The sequence below is a fragment of the Pipistrellus hanaki genome, assembly GCF_964339955.1.
Source record: "Pipistrellus hanaki genome assembly, chromosome: 7".
NCBI lineage: Eukaryota > Metazoa > Chordata > Mammalia > Chiroptera > Vespertilionidae > Pipistrellus > Pipistrellus hanaki.
The window spans coordinates 30,849,201-30,872,974 of record NC_140509.1 but is presented as its reverse complement, the minus strand read 5'-3'; the positions used below and the strand labels follow the sequence as shown (position 1 = coordinate 30,872,974).

The window sequence follows — 23,774 nt, the reverse complement described above, 5'->3', positions numbered from 1 at the left end:
CACTGACTGCAACAATATTATGTGCTCAATAAACACCAGCTTCAAAAATGTCTGCCTCCACCATTGTTGAAATTTTCAAATGTTATGTTTTGCAAATTAATTCTTATTATGATATTGCTGCTGTCACTAATGCTAATTTGGTCACCCTTAGGCCATCCTCCTCCTATTTGATCTTCATGGAGAAAATGTCCATTCTGCCTGGGAGAAAGTCACAGTTTCTCTGGACTTAGTTTTTTACTTAAAAAATGGAGGTAATATAATGACCAACTGCTCAGAGATATGGAATAGATAAAAGAGTAAGAAATTTCTGGTATTGGAAAACTACCCAAGTATAAGTCTTTTAGTTAGTATAGGAAGATTCTAACTTCCTTGATTTTTGAGAAAAAAGACTGACAATTTCTTGCTAATCACAATATGTATTATCAACAGATGCTGGGAGTAGGTCTTCCACCACTAAAAGAAAGCAACAGACTAAAAAAAATATATGAAAAACACCGTAAGTAATGAATCAATGCCTGAGAAACTAAATTGGTCAATTCCTATTTCTTCCTTAGCACACCCTCTCCTTCTAACTTTGTGTTTTCTAAACAATCAAATTTCTTAGAAATAACAATGTGAAAATTTTCATATTTTGAGGATCCCCTTATAGTGATTTAAAAAAAAAAAAAACTTGTCTATTTCCCTGTTTTGAAAAGAAATGTCTGATCTGTTTTTTTATTTATAAATATGGGCTTGTAAATATTCTATTCCAGTGCCTTAGGGTATTTTCCTCAAGAAATATCAAAATTTCAATCCTTTGTCCTTTTATACAACTTGCCAAGTAGTCTGTGGGATACAATTTTGCTATTATAAGATAAGATAAGGTAGGGGAGGGTGGGAGTAGATGGGAGAGATCAACCAAAGGACTTGTATGCATGCATATAAGCCTAACCAATGGACACAGACGACAGGGGGGTGAGGACATGAGTTGGGGGGGATGGGAGGGTAATGAGGGAAGAGGACACATATGTAACACCTTAATCAAAACAGTTTTTTTTTAAATTAGAAAAAAGATATGTGCCCCAAAATATGTTTAAAACAATGTGCTATTTGTGGAAGAATAAATAATAAATAAAGTAATAAAAGCAGTAAGATAAAAATGTACAGTAAAATCATGTTGATGTTACTGTAAGAGAATTTAATGGATCAAACTGCACAATATCCTCAAAACACATGTCTCTAAGCAGATTATCCATCATTATAACCTACTTCTATAATCAGGCTCAACCTTAATATTTTACTTAAAAAATGAATGTGGATTATACATAATTTATGCTTAACTCTTGCAGTAGTATTGATAAAATATTGACCTAAAATAATCAAACTTCACAGCAAAGGAATGAATATATCAATAAAGTAAAATATGCTATTCTCAAAAAAATAAAGTTGGTGTGAAAAATAATAAATTTAGGGGAAAAGTAGCTGAGAAGGGTGTATATCACATAAAAGTAAATGTCATTCATGCTTATTAAATAATAAAGTTTCTGAACTAATCACCTAGCCACAGAGTTTGACTACCACAAGTAGTCAGCACACGCAGAGAAACAAATAATAAAAAGATATGAGAAATTGCTAATAATTGAAATCAACTGGTTGAAAAAAATTTTAATTCTGATTATTTTGCAAGGCTCAAAATGATCTCCTCTTGAAATAATTCTTTCTGACGAAAATGCATGTAAAGGAGGAACCATAGAAGAGTCATCTGTTGAAATATGTGAACAGGAATCATGAGTAACAATCTAGTTTAGGAGCATGAAGATGCAGGCCACATTTTGCTTATTACAATTCCTGGATGCTTCTTGAGGCTTTATGGATATGCAGCCATAAAGCAATGGTTGAATGAAGTTACCATTTTACCTCAGATAGTAGAAGCTAACAGAGATTAACTATCCATTTTTATCAGTTTGCAATGAGTAAAAGAAATATAGTTTAATTGATTTTAAGAGAAAAACAGCCAAATTAGGGTCCAACTGCATTAATGCTTGAACACTCACCGAGTTCTTTTTTATGCTACTTAAAATGCAAAAAAAGAATAACTAAGACTTATACTCGTATAGTTTTCCAATACTAGTAATTTCTTACTCTTTTATCTATTCAATATCTCTGAGCCAGTTGGTAATAATATAACTTCATTTTTTTAAGTAAAAAACTAAGTCCAGAGAAGCTGTGACCTTTTCCCAGGACATAGGGCTGCAATTCAAAGATGATCCAACTCCCATGTCACTGTCACCATCACCAAAAGATGGTCTTTTCTTACGACCAGTTAAAGTTATCTGTGAAGTATTACAGTATTCCATAATTCCCTTCGTACCAGCTGAATCTGTAAATGGCCTATAATATAATAAAAGGCTAATATGCAAATTGTCCTCTCGGAAGTTAGACAGGCCTGGAGTTCGACCGCTTGCTATGATGTGTACTGACCACCAGGGATGACATTAGTAGGTTATTTGTGCAGAACAAAGGAAGGCATTGAGAGGAGACATTGTTTTATTTTATTTCCCTAAAAGCTGGATCAGAGGCATAGAACATCTACTTCATCAAAGATTTCCATGCTCTAAGTATGGGATAGAATCTCCCATAGTTTCTGTGGCCACTGACATGGACTTAAAAACTGGAGGGGCGCTTACCATGCTTTGGTAGTGTATACATAGAACAGCTGTGGCCTGGCCAGTGTAGCTCAGTGGTTGAGCATTGACCCATGAACCAGTAGGTCATGGCTAGATTGTGGGCTCAATCCACAGCGGAGGAGAAGAAAACTAACCAATGATTCTTTCTCGTCATTGAGTTTCTATCTCTCTCTCCCTCCCCCTTCCTCTCTGAAATCAATAAAATATATTTTTAAAATAATAATATAATTTTTAATGTTTTCTGTGAATGCAAACAAAAAAAATTTGAGTTCAGCCCTGGTGGGTGTGGCTTAGTTAGTTGGGTGATGTTCAGTGCACTGAAAGGTTGATGGTTTGATTCCCAGTCAGGGCACATGCCTGGGTGTGGGCTCAATCCCTGGTAGGGGGCATACAGGAGGCAGCTGATCAAAGTCTCACTTTCACATTAACGTTTCTCTCTCCCTCTCCCTCTCCCTTTCTCTCTCTCTAAAAATAAATTTTAAAATGTATATTTAAAAAATCTGGTTTATAAAAAAGCATCTTAATACATGCAGTTAAATATATAAGTGATATTCCAACTAAACTGATAGAACATTATTTGCATTAAATTACTATAACCACACAGTTGAATAAGGAGTAGGAGATTATATATTTTCTATAGCCAACTACTCAAGTAGAAGAATTAACTACACAGTTTTAACTTTCTGAAATAAAATTAAAAAGAAATAACACAAAAAGCATTTAAAAATCACAAAAAACATGCAGTAGCTTTCTACAGAAGAATACTATATTAGACTATAATATTATATTTTTTACTCAAATACTTTCTATTGCATTAAACAAAAATCAAAGTGGGGGGAAGCAGTATTTTAGAGTACTGAAAAATCTGTAAAAGGACAAATCCCAAATGTTTGTAACAAATATAATTACTTTGTAAATGCAACTTGGTGTTTTCTATTTTAATTTGCTTATAAATGATAGCAGAAATACAATGCATTATGTATTTGGGTCATATATTTCTAAAAATACGCTGCTTCTTATAAAAGAGTGAATTGAAAGAACAAGTGAAATCAGTTTCTAATAATACCATGCTTCGTCAATAGCATGTTATCTATTTTTTATATGACTAAAAAATCTCAGTGCCTATAAGTTTTTGACTTTAAAACAAACTCATGTGCTTATAAAAATATAAACAGAAGTAAATTAATTCATTTCAGTTAATAATAAAAACCAACCAAGAAGTGTATTAATCATACCTTGAACATTCATGAAATGGAAAGGAGATTGCTTACACATCATGAATGAATGAATCCTCCAAACATTAAAATCTATCTGCTCCCATCTTTCATGAATGCACCATTCACTACTGAGATTGCTTCATATGTGAACTTGGTTAAGCAGAATAGCTTTGGGGAAGCCTCCTTATTATTCTTAATTCATGTATCTTGCAGAGTCTTGTGTGAGAAAAAAGGGGGACCAAATAGCTCTCTAACGCCATGCCATCTGAACCACGTGGAAAAGTTAAAGCCAAAGGTCCCTGGTTCAATGAAACAACTCCATACAATAACTGAGAAAGAAGATATGCTAAAATGCAAAATTGTATTTTAGAGCTTCAAACATAAGAATTTCAAAAAACTTAATCGAGGAATAAAAGATATAGAGAAGTGCCATTCATTTCTTCATTCATTCATTCAAAGTTCATAAAGTGCTGACTGTATTTGCAGCATTATGATAGATGTTGAGCAAATCAGCAAAAATAAAATAAAGTAAAATACAATCCGTGTCATTCAAGTAATCAGAGCAAAGCAGAGGAATTAAAACATGTCCACAAATAAAAGGAGATTTAATATTCCTTTAAAACAGTCTCTACTGTTTATAACATGAGAATTTATCTTGGAAAAATTAATTAATCACATGATCTTATTTTAAAAGTCACAAGTTCTGGGGCAGGCATTCTGGATTTTCAACTGCATCCTGTCAACTTCTTAATGTCTAGAAAATCTCTAAACTTATCTGCACATATTTTAAATCTCTACCAAAAAAGAACTTTGCCCATACTACATAAAACTAACTTTAAGTGTGGATACAATTTCATGAAATAACTTAAGTTGGACATTTCTTTGCAAAACATTTAAACAATGCTGATATACTCAAAAGTAAATTATAAAAGTATGTTTTTGGTTAAATCTGTGCTTACTAAATTGTGCCAACTCAAATTCTAAAACCCTCATTTTCTCTGTGACAGATGAAGTTAAACAATGGGTTTACATAATCTAAACATTTTCTTTTCAAAATAATTTCAAGTTGAATTAGAAGACAATTACTTTAATTGTTCATTTGATGTTTGATACAGTAATATTTTATTAAATATTGCAACTATTATAAAACAGAAAATACTACATTATTTTGTGTCTGTTCACATATCTTAGGGCAAAGTGTAAAATTATCTAAAAAAAAAAAAAATTCTTAAATTAAGGATCTATTTATATGGCCCTAATCACTAATTTGAAATTACCATGCTCAAAAACAAAGGAAGTTATAATAATAATGTTTCATCATATAGAAATATAGAGAAATAAATTATTTTTAAAATAAAATGATTATAGAGTTGAAAAGTACAAAAGTCAAAATGAAAACTTGACTAGAGAGCTTTAACTGTAGATTTGAATTGATAGAGAGAAAAAAAATCATGAATATAAAGATATAATAGATGAATAATGACTATGCAATCTGATGAAAAGAGGATAAATAATGAAGAAAATAAACAGAGACTAAGAGAGATGTGTGCCACTAACATGTGTAACAATAGTTGCAATAATGAGAAAAGAAACAGATCAGAAAAAGAATCTTAAGTAATAAGGGCTGAAAACTTCCCAAATTTGATGGAAAACATAATATATCCAAGAAATTCAAGGAATGTAATAGGAATACATTGAGATACATTCCCAAATACATACACATCATACTAAATGTTGAAAGCAACAGGGAAAGAAAAATTCTTGAAAGCAGCAAGAGAAACAAACTCATCATGATAAGAGAATCTTAATAAGATTAATAGTTGACTTAAAAAAACATTGGAAGTCAGAGGCTATGGAATAATATATTCAAAGTATTAAAAGGGGGAAAGCCTGTCAAATAATATTATATCCAGCAAAACTATCTTTCAAAAAGGAAGATGAAATAATGACATTCCTAGATGAACAAAAACTGACAGAATTCATTGCTAGAAAACTCATCTTAAAGAGATACACCAAAGAACTTGTGTGGAACACACAATACAGTATATAGATGATGCGGAATTGTGCACCTGGTATGATTTTGTTAACCAGTGTGAACCTAATAAATTCACTGGAAAGGAAAATAAATAAATAAGTAGAGCTGACTAAAACTTGAAAAAAGGAAAAAGAAATACCAAAGGAAGTCCTTAAGGCTGAAAGTGACACTAGACAGTAGTATGAATTCAAATGGGAAAAAAAAAAATGCAATTTGTATTGGAGTAAGAAAGAGATACCAGATGGTAACTTGAATCCACAAGCAGAAATAAGGAAAACAAAAAATTGTAACTAGGAATGTTAATATAACAGATCTTATACATATATACTTGCTCTTATTTCTTCTCTTGTTTTCTTTCAAAAACATAAAATTATACAAAGTAATAATCATAGTAATGCCTTGTTGGGTATGTAACATATATAGACATAAAGCAAATAACAATAATAGCACAGAAAAGGGAAAAAAGTAAATGCAGCTCAATAGAGTTAACATTTACATATTTCACTGGAATTAAGGTAGTGGAAATATAAAGTAGATTCTGATAAATTAAGATGTGTACTGGAAACCCTAGAGCCACTAAGAAAAAGTACTCAAAAATACTATAAAAAATCTCTGAAATTATTAAAATATAACTAGAAAATACTTATTTAGTGAAAAAAGAAAGCAGTAAAATAGGAACTCAGGTAAAAAAAATAAATAAAATAAAATAAAATAGGAGACATAAATACAATCATATCAATAATAATAAATAGGAGTGGATTAAAATTGAATAGGCAAATATTGTCATGATTGATTTTTTAATATCTAAATACGTACTGTTTATATAGAATATACTTTATATTCATATACCGGGCCAGTGGCGCAATGGATAACGCGTCTGACTACGGATCAGAAGATTCTAGAATAGACTTTATATTCAAAGATAAAAACAGAATGAAATTAAAGGAATAGAAAAGGTCATGCCATGTAAACAGCAACCATAAGAGAGTTGGAGTGGCTATTCTATCAGAGAAAACAGAGTTTGCTCATGACTAATAATCCATTCCCCACTAGTGGCAGCAACAATAAGGAATCTATATATAATGAAATCTATTGGATGGCAGGCATCAATGATATATTGAAAGTTAGACTGCAGAAATCAGAAAATCTGGTTGTTAGTCTTTATGCCTGTCTATTTGTTTGCATGCTAATAAAAGCTCACATCCCTCAAGAAAATGTCCCGCGGAAACCGTTTTGGCTCAGTGGTAGAGCGTTGGTCTGCGGACTGAAAGGTCCCGGGTTCGATTCCGGTCAAGGGCATATACATTGGATGCGGGCATATCCCCGGTAGGGGGTGTGCAAGAGGCAGCTGGTCGATGTTTCTCTCTCATCGACATTTCTAGCTCTCTATCTCTCTCCCTTCCTCCTCTCTGTAAAATATCAATAAAATATATTAAAAAAAAAAAAAAAGAAAGAAAGAAAGAAAATGTCCCATGCAGACTGAAAGAAGAACATACCTTTAAGGTCTGGGCTAGAGTTTCTGTGTTAATTTCAGACCTATACCTGAATGGCAAAATGAACCTGCAACTTCTCTCTGCATGTATAGTCTCTTCAGCTGGCAATAAAAATAAAAATAAAAATCTCTTAATTTGTGTGTACCCTAAGGATAGCTAGTCTAGCCAGATATTAGATTCCAAGGTATCTTAAATTTAACAGAGCTCCTGTTCTGAATGATTTATATAGACTAATAACTACTTACATAATTCTAATGTAAGGAAAATAAAGAATCCAGAGGGAAGAAAGAAGCTGAACTTCTAATACTTTGAAGGTGCTTGTCCTTTAAGAAAAATCTATTCTCAAGAAATTGCTGACTTAAAAACATTTTTATTCAAGAACCTAAGTCCACACCAGCACAGGGGATCCTTGGAAATACCAAACTCTGGCTTAAAATCAGCTTTATGAAAAACACAATGAGATATCATTTTATTTCACATTAAACAGGATCATTATGGGGACGGGGGAAGGGCAGACAAGCATTGACAAGAATGTGGAGAAATTGGAACCCTCAAACATTGCTGTTCAGCTGATTGGGAAAACACTGCATCAGTTCCTCAAAATGTTAACCACAGAGCTATTATATGACCTGCAACCTTACTCCTTGATATATAAAGGAGAGATGTTCACAAAAGCGAGGGGCTTCTTGCCATGGTTTTACCTTTCGCTTTGTGGAAGCTCCCTTATACTAGAAGAGGCTGCATTTCTACCCCCTGCCGCATCTCCCTTAGTGCTACTGTGCATCCGTGTTTAACACTGGCTTGTGAAATTGTAATTTCCAAAAACAAATTTTTTAAAGTGTATTAAACAATGATTTCAGGTTGGGGGCAAAACAAGAACCAACATAAACTTCCTAATGATGATTGAATATTTTAGCAAACATTTCCAGAATAGTAATGCTACGTGTAAGAAATTAAAATCCATGCCCTTGAAAAACAATATAGCAAATTCCCAGAACAGATTTGGAATAAAAATTTACAACTTTCTGAATTACCCAACATAAACGTTTTTACAGTTTGATGTTTTGCTGCCCTCTATGACAAGCACAACAAAATGAGAATTAAATTACTTATAGAAAATTCTCCCCTTGATCCACCCTAATATTTACTTATTGATATTTTTATCTATAGATATAAACTTCCCTATTTCGGCCTATATTATATTTCTGGAAAGACTCTTCAATAGAACATTTTTGCAGAGAAATCATTGTCAAATCACCTAGAAAAATAAAAAGAGAACATGAAAGTGGGTCCAAGCAAACTTTTACAGATGCTTTTCTCAAAATAATGAAGTTTGGAAACTATGATCACATACTTCCTCATGCCATGGACTAAATATGGGTAACTCTGAGAAGATTTTTCATAATAAGAATAAATATTTAATGCAGTCATTCAAACCATTTTTTAAAAAATGGTTATTATTCTACTGACTTGCTTCTTTTTATCTAACCCTAGCAAGAGATTTTTAAAAATCATAATTTGGTATTTAAGAGAAAAGTCTGTAAGGGTAAATTCTTTATGTTGTTAAGAATTGATCATCCCATAAATAACACCTAATGATTTAAAAAAAAAAAAGTCCAGTTATAAATTCCCCACTGTCCTATTTATTTCACCTCACCTTGTCTGTTATGAACTTCTTGTACAAAACTTTTGTATAAAACTATACTTGCTTCATCAGTGTACCAGTTAACATGATTTCTCAAAACAAATAGCACTTAAAAGCCATGAGAAGCCAGTTTAAAAAAAATCCTAACTTATTAGTTACTACCTTGATATACTAAAAATGTATCTTTTACACTTGTTTAAAAGGTAGGTATACGCATCTTACACATTTTAAAAGAATAAGAAAATTAGGTAGGGTTCTATTTTTCATAGTATTGCTGATGTTTATTACAAAATAGTCTTCCCTTATACAGCCTGACACTTTTTTTGTGAAAATAAAGATTATTTAGAAATATAGCAAGTTCATTTTTAGTTTCTGTATTCATAAATCAATCACCCTTTCCCTGTCCCTCTCCCCCCCAAAAAAATACTGAAGATAATCATAACCAGTAAAGGACTGAATTTGGAGGATTCAATTCAGTTTGTTTACTAATAGCTAAGTGCTAATGTTATCAAAAGAGTTATCTAAATTCAATATTCTGCCACCAAATAGAGAGTAATAGAGACAAAAGCAATTTAAACCAGCTGAGAGGACTTTCAATGAAGTAAATGACCGTAATTTTACCTATGAGAGTGTACACTTATATAAAATAATCCTCTATTATAAGCTATTACCTATGTCAAATGCCAGGTGATTCTTTACGAGAGTCACTTTATTTATATCCAAGTACATAATCTTTTGAGATATTGTTAGATTTCATTCAGGCTAAGGGTGGTTTTAAAATAAAACACTGCCAGGATGCAAAATTTGTGATCAATAATACTTCTTGTTGGAGTTAATAAAAGGAAGAATTATGTTAGCTATGCTTAGATCAGATCATATACACTAGTACTGTAGTCACAATTATTCAGCAATTTAAAACTAAGTAGAATTCATTAATCTTATATTGATCAAAAAGGAGACTGTGCGTGCGTGCACACATGTGTACACACACACACACACACACACACACATGCACACACACCTGTAAATTATAATTTCTCTACCAGAATTGAAAGAGCTCAGAGAAATAGGGAAAGAATCACCAATCAATTTAATATACACTTATTTTCTTTAACACAGGTAAGACAGAGCTGGCCTCAGTGCTCTTGGATGAGAAAGATAATTCATTGAACAACCTGAAAAGGCTAAAAGCTTTTTAATAAAATTATGACATATGACAAACTACTTAAAAATAAATGGTTGATATATGCATACTAATCAAGAGAAGAAAATAACTGAAAGTGATGGCATTTTAGCCTGAAAACCACAAAGTCCACTTAAACTCTCATTGCAATGTCAGTAACCATAATAAGCACAAATAACTACCATTTTGGGAAGTGTTATCAAAAGGACAATGAGTCTGGCCAGCCCTGCAAGAATAGCTGAAGTCTTAACACCAAGTGCTCATAACACCAGCATTATTATTTACTTAAACTTTTACTAGTTAAAGGAATTAAAAATTATCTATTTTTGAAGTGGACTCATCCAAAATAATAATATTCATGACAACAAAGATATAACATTCTAATTGTATTTTTTCTAATACAGTATATTTTACATTAAAATAAAAGCCCCCCCCCAAAAAAAATGATATCATGTACCACTATTGGTAAAGACAAACACATTTAGTGAAAACAAACTAGATAATTTTCAATCTGACTTCTTTTTTACAGAAAAACACTGCTGAACATATACTAGCATCAAATTTTAAAACACACTTAATGTTCAATTTAATGTCATGCTTGCTATTTATGCACAGCAGTACATCATTTAAACTTGAAAACAGTTTAACAAAGGCAGCTGAGTTGATATATTGAACCCCAAATACTCACTGTCTCAGTCTCATATTGGGAAATCAATGAGCTACAGAGAAATTGTACTTTACACTGAATGAAAGTGTATAGTGTACACTCAAAGGACAGGCTGGCTGAAGGTTCCACTTGGACCCTATCTTCCTGAGCACAGCCTGTGTGGTTTCTACAGCAGATAAGAGTTCAAAGTGACCTTTCACTCCCCCAGGGTGTGATTTCTATGCACGAGGAGAAGAGAATGGTATAAAATGTGGTTTAATATGACAACTCTGCTACTTGTGTTCTATAGAAAAATTACTTTTTGGAGCTCTTCATTTAAATTACATCCATTCTCTTCACTTAGTCAGTTCATTCCATTCCTTTGCAGTTAAGTGTCAAATGACCAACCTCTGCATCTACTGAGTGTTAAGAGAGGTCAAGTCCCTTAGACTTTACTGCTCCTGACATCATCAAAACTCAGAGAGCTAAGAAGACATATAAGTTCATAATGGTTTAAATTATATTAAATAACACCGTTCGCATAAATGGAAACTACCCAAACTTTACCTATTAATATAAACTCTGTAATGTTCCTAGATATTCATTTTATTATTTTTCCCATGAGAACTGGGAATGAGCTCTTTCTAGCATATAATTTCTTTGTGAAATATAGTGATTAACAATAGTAGGTGAAACATTCACTTAATAAAGTTTACAACATTATATAACAAATGATAGAAAAGAAATCATGAATTCTAACCACTTTGTCCTCCTTTGGGAAAGCATCCAAGGAAGCAGAGTAAAGAAAGAAGAAAGAGAGGAAGAGAAAAACAAAATAAGGCATATATTAATAAATAGATTTTTAAGAAAAACAATTATATGTCACTCTTAAGTGTTAAAATACAGGCATATTGAAAATTAAATGTTTACTCTTCCCTCCAAATAGTCATTGTTCAATCTTTCATTGAAAATTGCATGTATATGGATCCTGCTAACAGCTAGATATAAAACTTGGGTACTATAATTTCTAAAATTTTTAGAAATTGGATTATGAAATATACATTTAAAAGATTCTTCAGAAAGAAAGCTTAATTCACTAGCATAGTCTACCTATTATTAAAAGATACATTAACATGTGTGAATAATTTTATCAAATTTGTATTAAAACATTTATAGTTACAAATTGAAAAAATCTAAGAATGGGAAATGTTTGTAATAAGTAAAAAAATATTTTATTTTAACCATAAATTATTCCACAAGCAATATTTATTTGTAATACACATTTAAACAGTTAATTATCATACAAAAAATAATGTTTTACATTTTTTGTCTTATGTTCAAAATTAAATAGTTTAAGTTGTGGGTGTTATTTTTTTTTTAATTTTGTTCTTTTGGATTTTTTCCCCCAAAAATTGGATTGGATTTAGTAAAGATGGATGGATGGACATTAGGAGAGATTGTCTACTCCAAAGTATTCTCTCTTAGCTCAATTTTCTTTAAACACCTTTCCTTTTTAAAACATGAGTTTAACCCTAATATTTTAATATATCAATGGTTAACTATATTTATATTAGTTTGCCTCAAACTTACAATGGGAGGTTAAACACACTCAGCCAGCATTAATGCAGCCAATTTGCTCCCTAAAATATCATTCCCAGGTCTGATTTCTGAGAATTCATTCCAATACAGCATGTTTAAGAATACTAAATAAAGGAAAATTAATAGGTCTTGCACACTTTTTATGTGCCAGACAATATCTTAACCCAAGGTTTTTCTAGAAAGTCTTAAAGGTGGCATACAACTTTTAGAAGTAAAAAAGAAAACTTATGAGGCTATAAGAATAAAGCATAAAAATATGCATTTCATGAAGACCTAATTTTAACTATTTTAATTGAATTATCTTTCCAAGGCCATAAGATAATAGTAGACTCATGTTAAAGTATAATATCTACCCTGTTTCCCCGAAAATAAGACAGTGTCTTATATTAATTTTTGCTCCCAAAGATGCGCTAGGTCTTATTTTCAGGGGATGTCTTATTTTTCCATGAAGAAGAATACACATTTATTGTTAAATGAAGATAAAGGAAATTTATTACCTGTATACGGTACGGTAGTACGGTAGTTGTCAACACAAACCAGACAAACTGTGAATCCTACAGTATCAAGAATTTACTCATTTATTCAATGACAATCATGTCATCATCTTCTGGAACATCATCATAACAATCCAATTCCTGAATTTCCTGGTGAATTTCTTTTGACTCCATTTCTTTCAGAATCAGTGGACCAAATCTCTCATGTTTAGCCTAGGGGGGCCTTATTTTCAGGGGATGCCTTATATTTCACTCAGAAGGAAACCTGTAAGTAGGTCTTATTTTCGGAGGATGTCTTATTTTCAGGGAAACACAGTATTTTACTGAATGCCTTAATTCTACTGGAAAAGATTTTAGAATACCCTACCTGCTACTCAAAGACACTCCCAAAAAATACAATGCTGATTGGGATGTTCAGTGTAATTTTAACAGTGATTTTCCAAATTAGGAAGATATAAAGAGTGCCTAAAGCACTCCTGTTATTTTTAAATATAACTTTGCATTAAGTTAAAGTCTAGACATGATTAGATAATACGTAAAATTCTTTAAACTAGCAATGGGAATTATGATAATCTTCTTTAAATGTTATCTTTTTATTGAAAGTATTACAGATGTCCTCCTTTTTCTCCTATTGACCCCTTGTACACCCCCTCCCCCCTTTCCAGACCTTCACCACACTATTGTCTGTGATCATCTTAACTTCTACATCACGTTGAAGGTCTGTATCAAAGAAAACTCATACAGACATCCCTATGAATAATTATACTGTACTAATATATGGAATATAATGAAGTACAACATTAAAATGTGTTCTAAACTACTTATTATAATTAATCTAGTATTTCACAAATTATAAATATCAAGTCCCTTATATTAGCATCTTAATTGTCTCAAAATTTTGAATATATTTACAGTACTGGTATAATGGAAGAGTAGCTGTTATGTAAGGCAACTAAGGAAACTACATCAAGTGAGACTATATATCATAGAGGACAAATACGTTTTTAAAAAGCACATTAAAATGCATTAACATATTCTTTAAAAATTGGAATAATTTCCATGAGGTAAAATAAGCACTACATTTCTTTAACATGATATGAAATTACATTACATTTAATGTCATACAGTTTACTTTGCATTTTACCTTCATCCACTCTGAAACCAATGTTGCAGAAACTAAAGGAGGGTTTTGTTTTGTGTTTTTTACAAGAACTGGCCGTAACTTACAAGTTGTACAACTCATGACACTCTCCCTGCGTGTACTGCATTTTTCAGAAAACACATTTACTAAAGATAAATCAGTTGATTCTGAATGGGAATAATTTATTAATATACAACATATAGCCCTAGCTGGTTTGGTTTGGTGGACTGAGCACCACCAGCCTGGGGACTAAAGGATCCCAGCTTGGATTCCAGTCAAGGGCTCCATCCCTAGTAGGAGGGGTGCAGGAGGCAACTGATCTATGATTTTCTCTCCCTCTCCCTTCCTCTCTGAATATATATATATATATATATATATATATATATATATATATTTTTTTTTTTTTTTTTTTTTTTTTTTTTTTTTTAAAGATACAACATATAGCCGAAACCAGTTTGGCTCAGTGGATAGAGCGTCGGCCTACGGATGATTCTGGTCAAGGGCATGTACCTTGGTTGCGGGCACATCCCCAGTAGGGGGTATGCAAGAGGCAGCTGATCGATGATTCTCTCTCATCGATGTTTCTAACTCTCTATCCCTCTCTCTTCCTCTCTGTAAAAAATCAATAAAATATATTTAAAAAATAAAAAGATACAACATATAGAAACTATCTTTTTATGAATTATTTTCATCACTACTACACTACTGTGAATCTTATGAAAAACCCAAAAACGCAATGGGGCGGGTCATATTCATGTGTACATTGATGCACACGTTTTCTCTCTCACACGCACGCGTTATTTCTGCTTGGGAAGCGTGCAGATTGGTTTCCACATTCAACATTTCCCTCGCGCCCCCGGGGTACTCACGTTGTTGGACCGCAGAGACACGCGGCCTCCGCAGCGGGCGCAGAACTTGGTGCGGCAGTAGGAGCAGAGATGGCCGCACCCATCGGCAAACTTGGTTTTGCGACAGATGCCACAAGTCGGAGCATCGTCTTTGTGCTCGCCCTGGTAACGCCGTGCTTCTTCCCCTATTTTTCTCACTTGTTCCTTGTAGCTTTCAAATTGTTGATGCAATCTCCTGGCAAAAGAGAAAATGGTAGCAAACTAAATAAATGATGGAAGACACATTTCCCGCCCCCCCCCCCCAAAGAAAAAACAGAATAGAATCATAGCTATTTGAGCTAAAGCAAAACCTACAGAGCAACTTCCCCACAAGTCTTAGCTACAAAGGTAAGAAATGAATTAGCATGTATTCTATTAGTCCCGATTTTACCTGCACTGAACCACACAGACGTAAGTAGACCCTATAGAATCACTGTTTGCTCCCAACAGTGGAATTCATGTACCCGCTCCATGCCTCTGCCTCTTTAGACAGGTGGCTTTCAGAGTATTTCAACTAGGTCTCAACTCCTTCCACTCCTGTGTGTATATAACCGAAGCAGAAGTTATGCAAAATAGTCAGCCTAATAACTCTATATGATGTTCTCTGGTATTTTCTATCTTACTCTAAATTTAATACTGATTACTACCTTTCAAAAGTGTCACAGTACATTGATTCCATAATCCATTATGTGTGTATGATCCATACTTGAGGGGAAAGACCTTCTAAACTATGTTGCTAGGCAGTCTGTGTTCCACAATGTATCTTCCTTCACCCCCTCCTCCTATAAACTGTGTATTTTGCTTCAAGTATTTGATAAAATATACAGAATGATAGCTTACACATTGTATTTTAACATGGCGGCTCTTCTAAGTCACATTAAATGTTCTGAACCACACCTTGTACATATTCAGATTTTTACATGCCCCACATCTACAGTTAATATGATTCAAGTTTCCTCCCCTCCACATTGGTTCAGATCCCTCAATATTAAATCTTTACAAGCAGACACCATTAGCTGTTCTGTATAGAACATGAGGCTATCCAGTGACTCCCCAGTGAAAGGATGCCTTAGTTTTGTAAATGAGAACGGAGAGAGTCATCCCAGGCCTAGCCAACAGTCATTGGCTGTCACACCAAAAGAGAAGCTTCTGGGAAGTGGCTAATCAATTGCATCTGGGTCTCAGAGCTCCTTTGCTGGGCGTGAGTAGTCCCTAGGACAGTGGTCGGCAAACTCATTAGTCAACAGAGCCAAATATCAATAGTACAACGATTAAAATTTCTTTTGAGAGCCAAATTTTTTAAACTTAAACTTCTTCTAATGCCATTTCTTCAAAATAGTCTTGCCCAGGCCGTGGTATTTTGTGGAAGAGCCACACTCAAGGAGCTAAAGAGCCGCATGTGGCTCGCGAGCCACAGTTTGCTGACCACGGCCCAAGGACACAGAGCACACACATGCTCTTGTTCACTCGAGCAGTTAGCTTGACCCACCACATCTAACATAACTGTGGGGAGCTGGCACTGCCTGGAAACAGAACCAAGTAAGTTTAGTCCAAGCACTGCACTTGAAGTACTGGGATTTCATTATGTTTTCCTTTTGACATCAATAGCTTTTGAGCAGAAATTTACTGATTACTTTTAAAATTCTGAAATACCTTTCCTACTTTGCCCATTGACACTTTTTTTTCCTAGTTAATTCCCATAATTAAAGCACATAAAGTACTTTAGAATCTGAAACTTTTTCAACTTAAAGACTAGTTAATTTCAGTTTATAGAAGGACATAGTGATATGTTATTTGATAAATGCAAGAATACTTGATCAATTTATTGAAGTTATTGAATACATTGCATTAAAAAAAAAAGCATAGCACAATAAGAAAGAACTGTGGGTATCTATTATTTGAAAAGTAACCATACAAAATAGCACTGAAAATCCTAAAACTTGTATTAAAGAAAATAATTATTAAGGAGTAGAAGTAACAAAATACCTCAAATCAAAGAAACAGAAATAAACTTTTAGCATAGAGGGAGTCCATGAATTAGTATTTATTGTGACAACCACCAAATTAAATCCACTTAAGAAAATACAAAAGAAAAAAAAAGAAAAAAGAAATTTACAAACAAGTTCATGCTGAGGACTAAATATCCTGAAAAATTATATTGCCACACATTCTGGAAAATATTTAAAAGAATACACTTTAATTCATGTTTGAGTTGGAAAGAAGGTATGGAGATTCTCGAAGGAGAACAATGAAACAGGAGCCGTAATTCAGAAAAGGAACAAAGTTCTGACACAAACAGCTGCCATAGACATGCACTGAGTCTCTGCGACCAAGAACATGTTTTAACTTTTGTACAAGTGACTGCAAACAAAAATTTAGTTACGTAGCTACCAAAATATCTGAAATAGAGTATACAATATCCAAACTAGAAGAGGGAAAAACATGGAATGAGAAAAATGAGCATTCTAAAGAAGACAAGAAATTGAAACAAGCAAACATATATAAAGCAGGACAATTAGAAGTGATGGTATGCGATGGCAGACACAATCCAGCACATCAGGAACTGCAGTCACTACAGCATCATTGAAACACAGAGGTCATCACATTAGATTTTTTTAAATTTATTTTTCTTGTTGAAAGTATTACAGATGTCACCCATTTTCCCCCTAGTTCCCAACTCACCCAGGCCTTTACCACACTATTGTCTGTATCCATGGACTATGCATATACACACGTAAGTTCTTTATTTAATCTTTCATGCCCCCTGCCCCTTCCTTTTGAAATTTGTCAGTCTGTTCCTTGCTTCCATGTTTCTGGACCTATTTTGCTCATCTGTTTATTTTGTTCATTAGAGTCCACATAAATGAGATCATATGATATTTGTCTTTTTCTGGCAAGTGCTCATCAGTAGATGAATGGATTAAAAAGCTGTGGTGTGTATCCTATGGAATACTATACAGCTGTAATAAAGAAGGATCTTTTACCATTTGAAATAGTATGAATGGACAAGATTATTATGCTAAGCAAATAAAGCCAGTCAGAGGAAAAACAACTACACCACATTAGATTTTTTAAAATCAGTTTAATAAGGTTTAGAGGAGCAATAACCAAACTATGCAGGCACAGAATGTTTGAAATAAGTGGTTGAAAAAAACATACTCCAGGGAAATATTAACAAGAACAATAACAAACATATATTATTTACTCTAGCTTTACTCTAAAGAGGTTAACCTACTATTTAAAAAGTAATAATTTCATGTTGTACATGATAATTCTAAACTTGAGTGCATATAATAACATATAAAGAAAAAAATGATAAAACCACTAGGACAGAGAAATCCATCTTCATTATAGGATATTTTACTCACCTCCCTCTCTGTAATCAACATACCAGACATATAAAAAATAATGATAGAGGAGAGTTGAACAACACAATAAAAAATTTAGATATGTATATATCTGCCCAGGAGACTAAACTTGTTAAACTTGATGAGTACTATATTTATTGTACTCATAAGGGAGAATACATATTGTTTTCATGCTGATATGAAATTTTTCCAAGCCCAGGCTTAAAAAGTACTAGAAATGTTTTACGGTACTTCTTAAAATGAATGGTGAATGCATTAGGTATGCTTTATTCTTTTCTTTGCCCTCCTTGTATGTATGAAAAGTTTCATATTAAAAAGAAAAAATGCAGTTCTATCTCATCAAATATCACCAACAAATGAGTGCCATAAGAATTGAACAAAATGAATGTATGTGACATTATTATGTGTAAAATAAAATTGACCACTTATGCCATCTAATTAATGTTAAGAGGATCTACATATGTTTAAACAAATAATAACTATAAAGATAATCTTATTATTCCCATTTTACTTATAAGGAATTACTTATTGTCATGGGCTTGCTTTTCCTTTCTATCTGAATATATTATTTTAAATTCACATCCTTCAGATCTTACATTGAGTTCACATAAAGTATGACAATAAATATGGATTTCACATGAAAATAAAAGGTTTTCTGGACTCAGAAAAGTGTTATCTGTCAAATAATGCCAATTTTTGGTCATGGCTAATGAACAAGAGCTGACCATGGGAAAGAAAAAGTTATGCAGGTGAACTCAGGCCATGAAACTTTGGTAGAGCAGGGTCGTGCCTCCTGCTCACTAGAGGCATACCTCGTTTTACTGTGCTTCTCAGTATTGCGTTGTTTACAATTGACGGTTCGTGGTAATCTTGCATCCGGCTATCAGCACCATCTTTTTTCAACAGCATTTGCTCCCTCTGTGTCACATTTTAGTAATTTTTGCAATATTTCAGACTTTTTCATTTTTATAGTGATCTGTGATCAGTGACTTTGATGTTATTGTTGCAATTGCTTTAGGGTACCACCAACCACGGCCGTATCAGACAATGAACTTAAATGTTGTGTGTGTTCCACCTACTGGCCATTCTCCTCTCTCTCTCCTCTCCTCAGGCCTCCCTAAACGCTGAGTCACAAAAATATTGAAATTTGGCCAATAATAACCCTACAATGGCCTCTAAGTGTACAAGTGAAGGAATAATCACACATTTCTCTTTAAATCAAAAGCTAAAAAAATAATAAGCTTAGAAGAAAAAAAAAACGGCAGCCAAAAGACAAATAGGCTGAAGGCTAGGCCTGGTATGCCAAACAGTTAGCCAAGTTGTATATGCAAAAGTAAAATACTTGAAGGAAATTAAAAGTGCTACTCCAGTGAACACAGTCATGATAAGAAAGCATAGCAGCCTTATTGCTGATATGGAGAAAGTTTTGGTGTTCTAGATAGAAGATCAAACCAGCCACAACATTTCCTTAAACCGAAGCCTAATCCAGAGCCAGGCACTAACTCTTCTACATACGGCTGAGAGAGCAGAGGTTGGTCCGTGAGGTTTAAGGAAAGAAGCATCTCTGACACATAAAAGTGCAAGGTGAAGCAGCAAGTGCAGAGATAGATGCTGCAGCAAGTTATCCAGCTAGGATAACTAATGAAGGTAACTACACTTCATTAATCCTGGAAGAGTTGCTTCTTATGGATGAGCAGAGAAAGTGGTTTCCAGCGATAGAATCCACTCCTGGTGGAGATGCTGGGAAGAGTGTTGAGATAATAACAAAGGACTTAGAATATTACACAAGCTTGGTTGATAAAGCAGTCACAAGGCTTGGGGGATTGACTCCAATTTTGAAAGAAGTTCAATGGTGGATAAATGCTATGAAACAACATCGCATGCTACAGGGAATTCATCTGTGAGAGGAAGAGTCAATAGATGTGGCAAACTTCATGGTGGTCTTATTTCAAGAAATTGCCACAGCCCACCTAGCCCTTGGCAATCACCACCTTGGTCAGCAGCAGCCATCAACATCAAGGGAAGACCCTCCACCAGCAAGATGCACTTGCTGAAGGCTCAGATGAGTGTTAGCATTTCTTAGCAATAAATTATTTTTAAATTAAGGCATGTACATTTTTTTAGACATAATGCAATTGCACACTTAGACTACAGTATAGTGTAAACATAACTTTTATATACACTGGGAAACCACAGAATCCATGTGACTCATTGCAAATTTGCTTCATTAGGGGAGGTCTGGAAATGAACCCAAAACATCTCTGAGGTATGCCTGAAATAACTTCCATTCATTTTCAACTCCTAAACACTATTCATTGCCAAATTCTCTTTTCTCAAGCCACTATGTCCTCCCAAAAGACTCAGCATTCTTTCTTGATGATTTGTGAACACATTGCTGCTTTCCTGAGTGTAGGTACAGCTCAGCCTGCGGGGTCTCCCGAGCTGAGAGAGGTGGGCAGACAGCAGTAGGTCCTTCTCCATTAGGCCACAGCAGGACAGTTTGTAAGATGAGGCTTCCAGATTTGAGTTATGAGGGGGAGGTCTCTAGATTCTCACTTTCTGCATGGAACAAACATCTTAGAGGAGTGTTCTCTTCCAGTCTCACGAAAGTAGGAGAAAAATCCAGCCCTCAGAGTGGCTCCTATGTATGCAGGCACTGAGGACAGTGTTCTCCTCCCAGAGGGAAATACCCAGAGCAGTTGTTTGCCAAGAGCTTTACCTAACAATTCACGAAGCCATTCACACGGCCATCTCTCCAAACTCTACCAGGATTCACGTCCTTCCTATGCCAGCTTGGTGGCCTGTAGCCATTTGTACCTTCTTCTCGCAGGCAGCTAAAGTCCCTTCCTGGTTTTGGCAATAGGCCATGTTTATACTACTGGTTTGGACATCAGAAAAGGGCATAATGCTGTTTACTAACCCAGAACTCTCTTACATCTTCATAGGCTTCTTCCTCTACTTACAGATAGGACCCCCTTCCTTCCAAGAATAGGACTCCTTTCCTTGCACTGAAAGAACAAATCCAACCCAAGTCCCTGCCAACCTGTGGGACTCATTTCCCAGTGTGCTTCCTTTTTTTTTTTTTTTTCTTTTTTTTTTATCTAGCAGCAGGCATTAGAAAAAGAAAGGAGAAAGGGAAAGGGGGAGGAGGGAAATAGGGAGGGAAGAAGGAGCCACAGTTATTACTCTACTTCCTGAAAATCTACTTGCTCTGTAACCTTTTGCAATGCTGTACTGAGCTGTCTCTTAAAATCCAACCTTAATACCCTTTTTTCAATTTGTATTCTCCTTACATTACTCTGCTATCTCACACTGTCAAGATGTTGTCCTCACAATAAAATGTGCCTTTGGAATCAGGATACTGGTAGTGAAACCATAAACAGCATATTTATTTTTTGTATCTGATGTTCTAATGCTTTAATCCATATCAAATATGTGACAGGGTTCTATTATGAATAATAAATGGAAATGCATATTTTATTACATGGTATTACAGTAAATGCAGGACTGCAAATGTAAAGTTTTTTTGTGAAATTTATTTGTACATTTCAATTTTAGAATTAACAATATATTATTATTGATTAGCTAGGTTGACGAAACATATGATCACAAATCTCAGATTTAAATGATCTACATAGGAAATGCAGAGTGTTATAAAATATGCAGTGCTTTTAAAAAGAAATCAGTGATATAGAAACCTTGGTTTTATCCCTGGGTGTTTTCCATTGTTTCACTATGCAATAATCATTGCATGATTTTAACATCTGTGCACTCAAGAAACTCCAAGATTCCAAATGTAGACAAGTTGGGTGATGAATTGCATACATATGAAGAAAATAAAGATGAATACCTAAAAAGCTTTTTACCATCCTCTAAAAAACTAAATGTCATTCTACAAGGGAAAATAAATAATTTCAACAGGAAATTATTAATGACATTCTTACCAATTAATGAGTATTTGCCGATCATTTATTATAAATAAGACACACAGAATGGTGCTAAGTGACTGGTACTAGTAGAGGAAAATCACTGTAACTGGCACAGCACCTCACTGATTTCTATTTTGTGTTTTTCCTTCCTCCATCTGCAAAGTGACCAGGAGCTAGAAGATAATCCACCTTTCTTCCTGGCTTTCCTTTGCAAAGTGTAGGCTAGACTTTCTGAGAGGAGGAGGTTGGGGAGGGAGCTAGTGCTTTGAAGTTCCAACAGTTTAATCAACAGGTGCTAAGGGGAATAAGAGCTTTCCCCACAATGAAGAGAAGAGCATAGATCAGAGCAGTTGGCACATAACACCTTCAATGGGGAGAATTGCTTTGGGATGTGCATACAATGGCGGGAAGGCTTGGGTACTGAAAACCAGAGGGATGGCCTATGTGTCCCTTCCCAACCTTGGCAAAGAACCCATGGAACAGGGCACCAGAAGGGCCCATGAAGTTAGTGACATGGAGACTGAAGGCAGGAGTGTTCTTCAGAGAATGCTGGGTAAGAGTCTCCAAAAGACCTAAAGGATGTCCAGGAGAGAATCCTGGTGACAGAAATGAAACCTTTTGCTAGACTAATACATTGGAGGCTTACTTTTAAAGTTTGACCTCACACTATTGTCAAAAAACAAAAACAAAAACAAAAAAAACCCCCACAGTAACCTCAATTCTAAAGCACTGTTCTTGACTCCAAGGAATATACAATCCACTTAGGAGGTAGGTTATATATAGACATTAGCTAGTAGTTTATGGCAATGTATACCAAGTGACAAGGAATGGATGTATGTTGGTCAGTAAAGTAATAATTTTGGGTTAAATGACCAGGCAGATTTCTTTCACTTAGCTGATCAAAAAGATATTCCTAAATAATTTAGAACTTGGGTTGTTCTCTGAAATAAAAATACGACACAGGCTAGTGTTAACAGAATAACTAGAGCAAACAAACAAGAAGGCATGCTAAGATAATAAAATTAATGTGAATGTTCTAAAACTTCTCAGAAGTGGAGATGAAATCAAATTACCTTTTAAAGTCCCTACATATCAGAATATAAGCATCCAGTTGATATGTTCTACTGAGTGACAGCTCAATAATCAGAGATAGATGACTGTGAAATAAAAACATGCATGCACTTACAATAAATGGTTTCTTGGACCGCAAACACATGCCCCCTTTTTAATGAAACTGTCTCCTCTACTCTGTCACAGAGAGGAGCAGTAAAATTCTATTATGTTTCATTTTAATGATAACTTCTTTTAATGATAATTGTAAATAGCAGCCCCTTGTATCATAGCTGAGTTGAAAAGAATAAACATCACAGTCTTTGAAGCATAAAAGGTTAACTGATGGAATCTGGCGCTATAAAATTGTTGGAAGGAGAATAGGAACAGAGTCTTGGCACGGTCTCTAGGAATGACATCC

The 23,774-nt window shown here is 34.2% G+C and overlaps 1 protein-coding gene across 40 annotated transcripts in view; it reads right to left on the bottom strand.

The window, feature by feature from the left end:
* The window catches only part of RIMS1 (regulating synaptic membrane exocytosis 1), a 389,052-nt gene that overhangs the window by 189,116 nt on the left and 176,162 nt on the right, over window positions 1-23,774 (bottom strand). For 38 of the 40 annotated variants that reach the window (XM_084889208.1, XM_084889221.1, XM_084889224.1 and 35 more), the window contains 2 exons: window positions 14,989-15,202; window positions 11,646-11,657 (listed from right to left, as the gene is read on the bottom strand). In XM_084889208.1, the coding sequence (XP_084745334.1) occupies window positions 11,646-11,657; window positions 14,989-15,202 (226 nt within the window). The remainder of the gene's footprint in view (window positions 1-11,645; window positions 11,658-14,988; window positions 15,203-23,774) is intronic. The other 2 variants (XM_084889188.1, XM_084889210.1) reach the window with 2 other exon arrangements.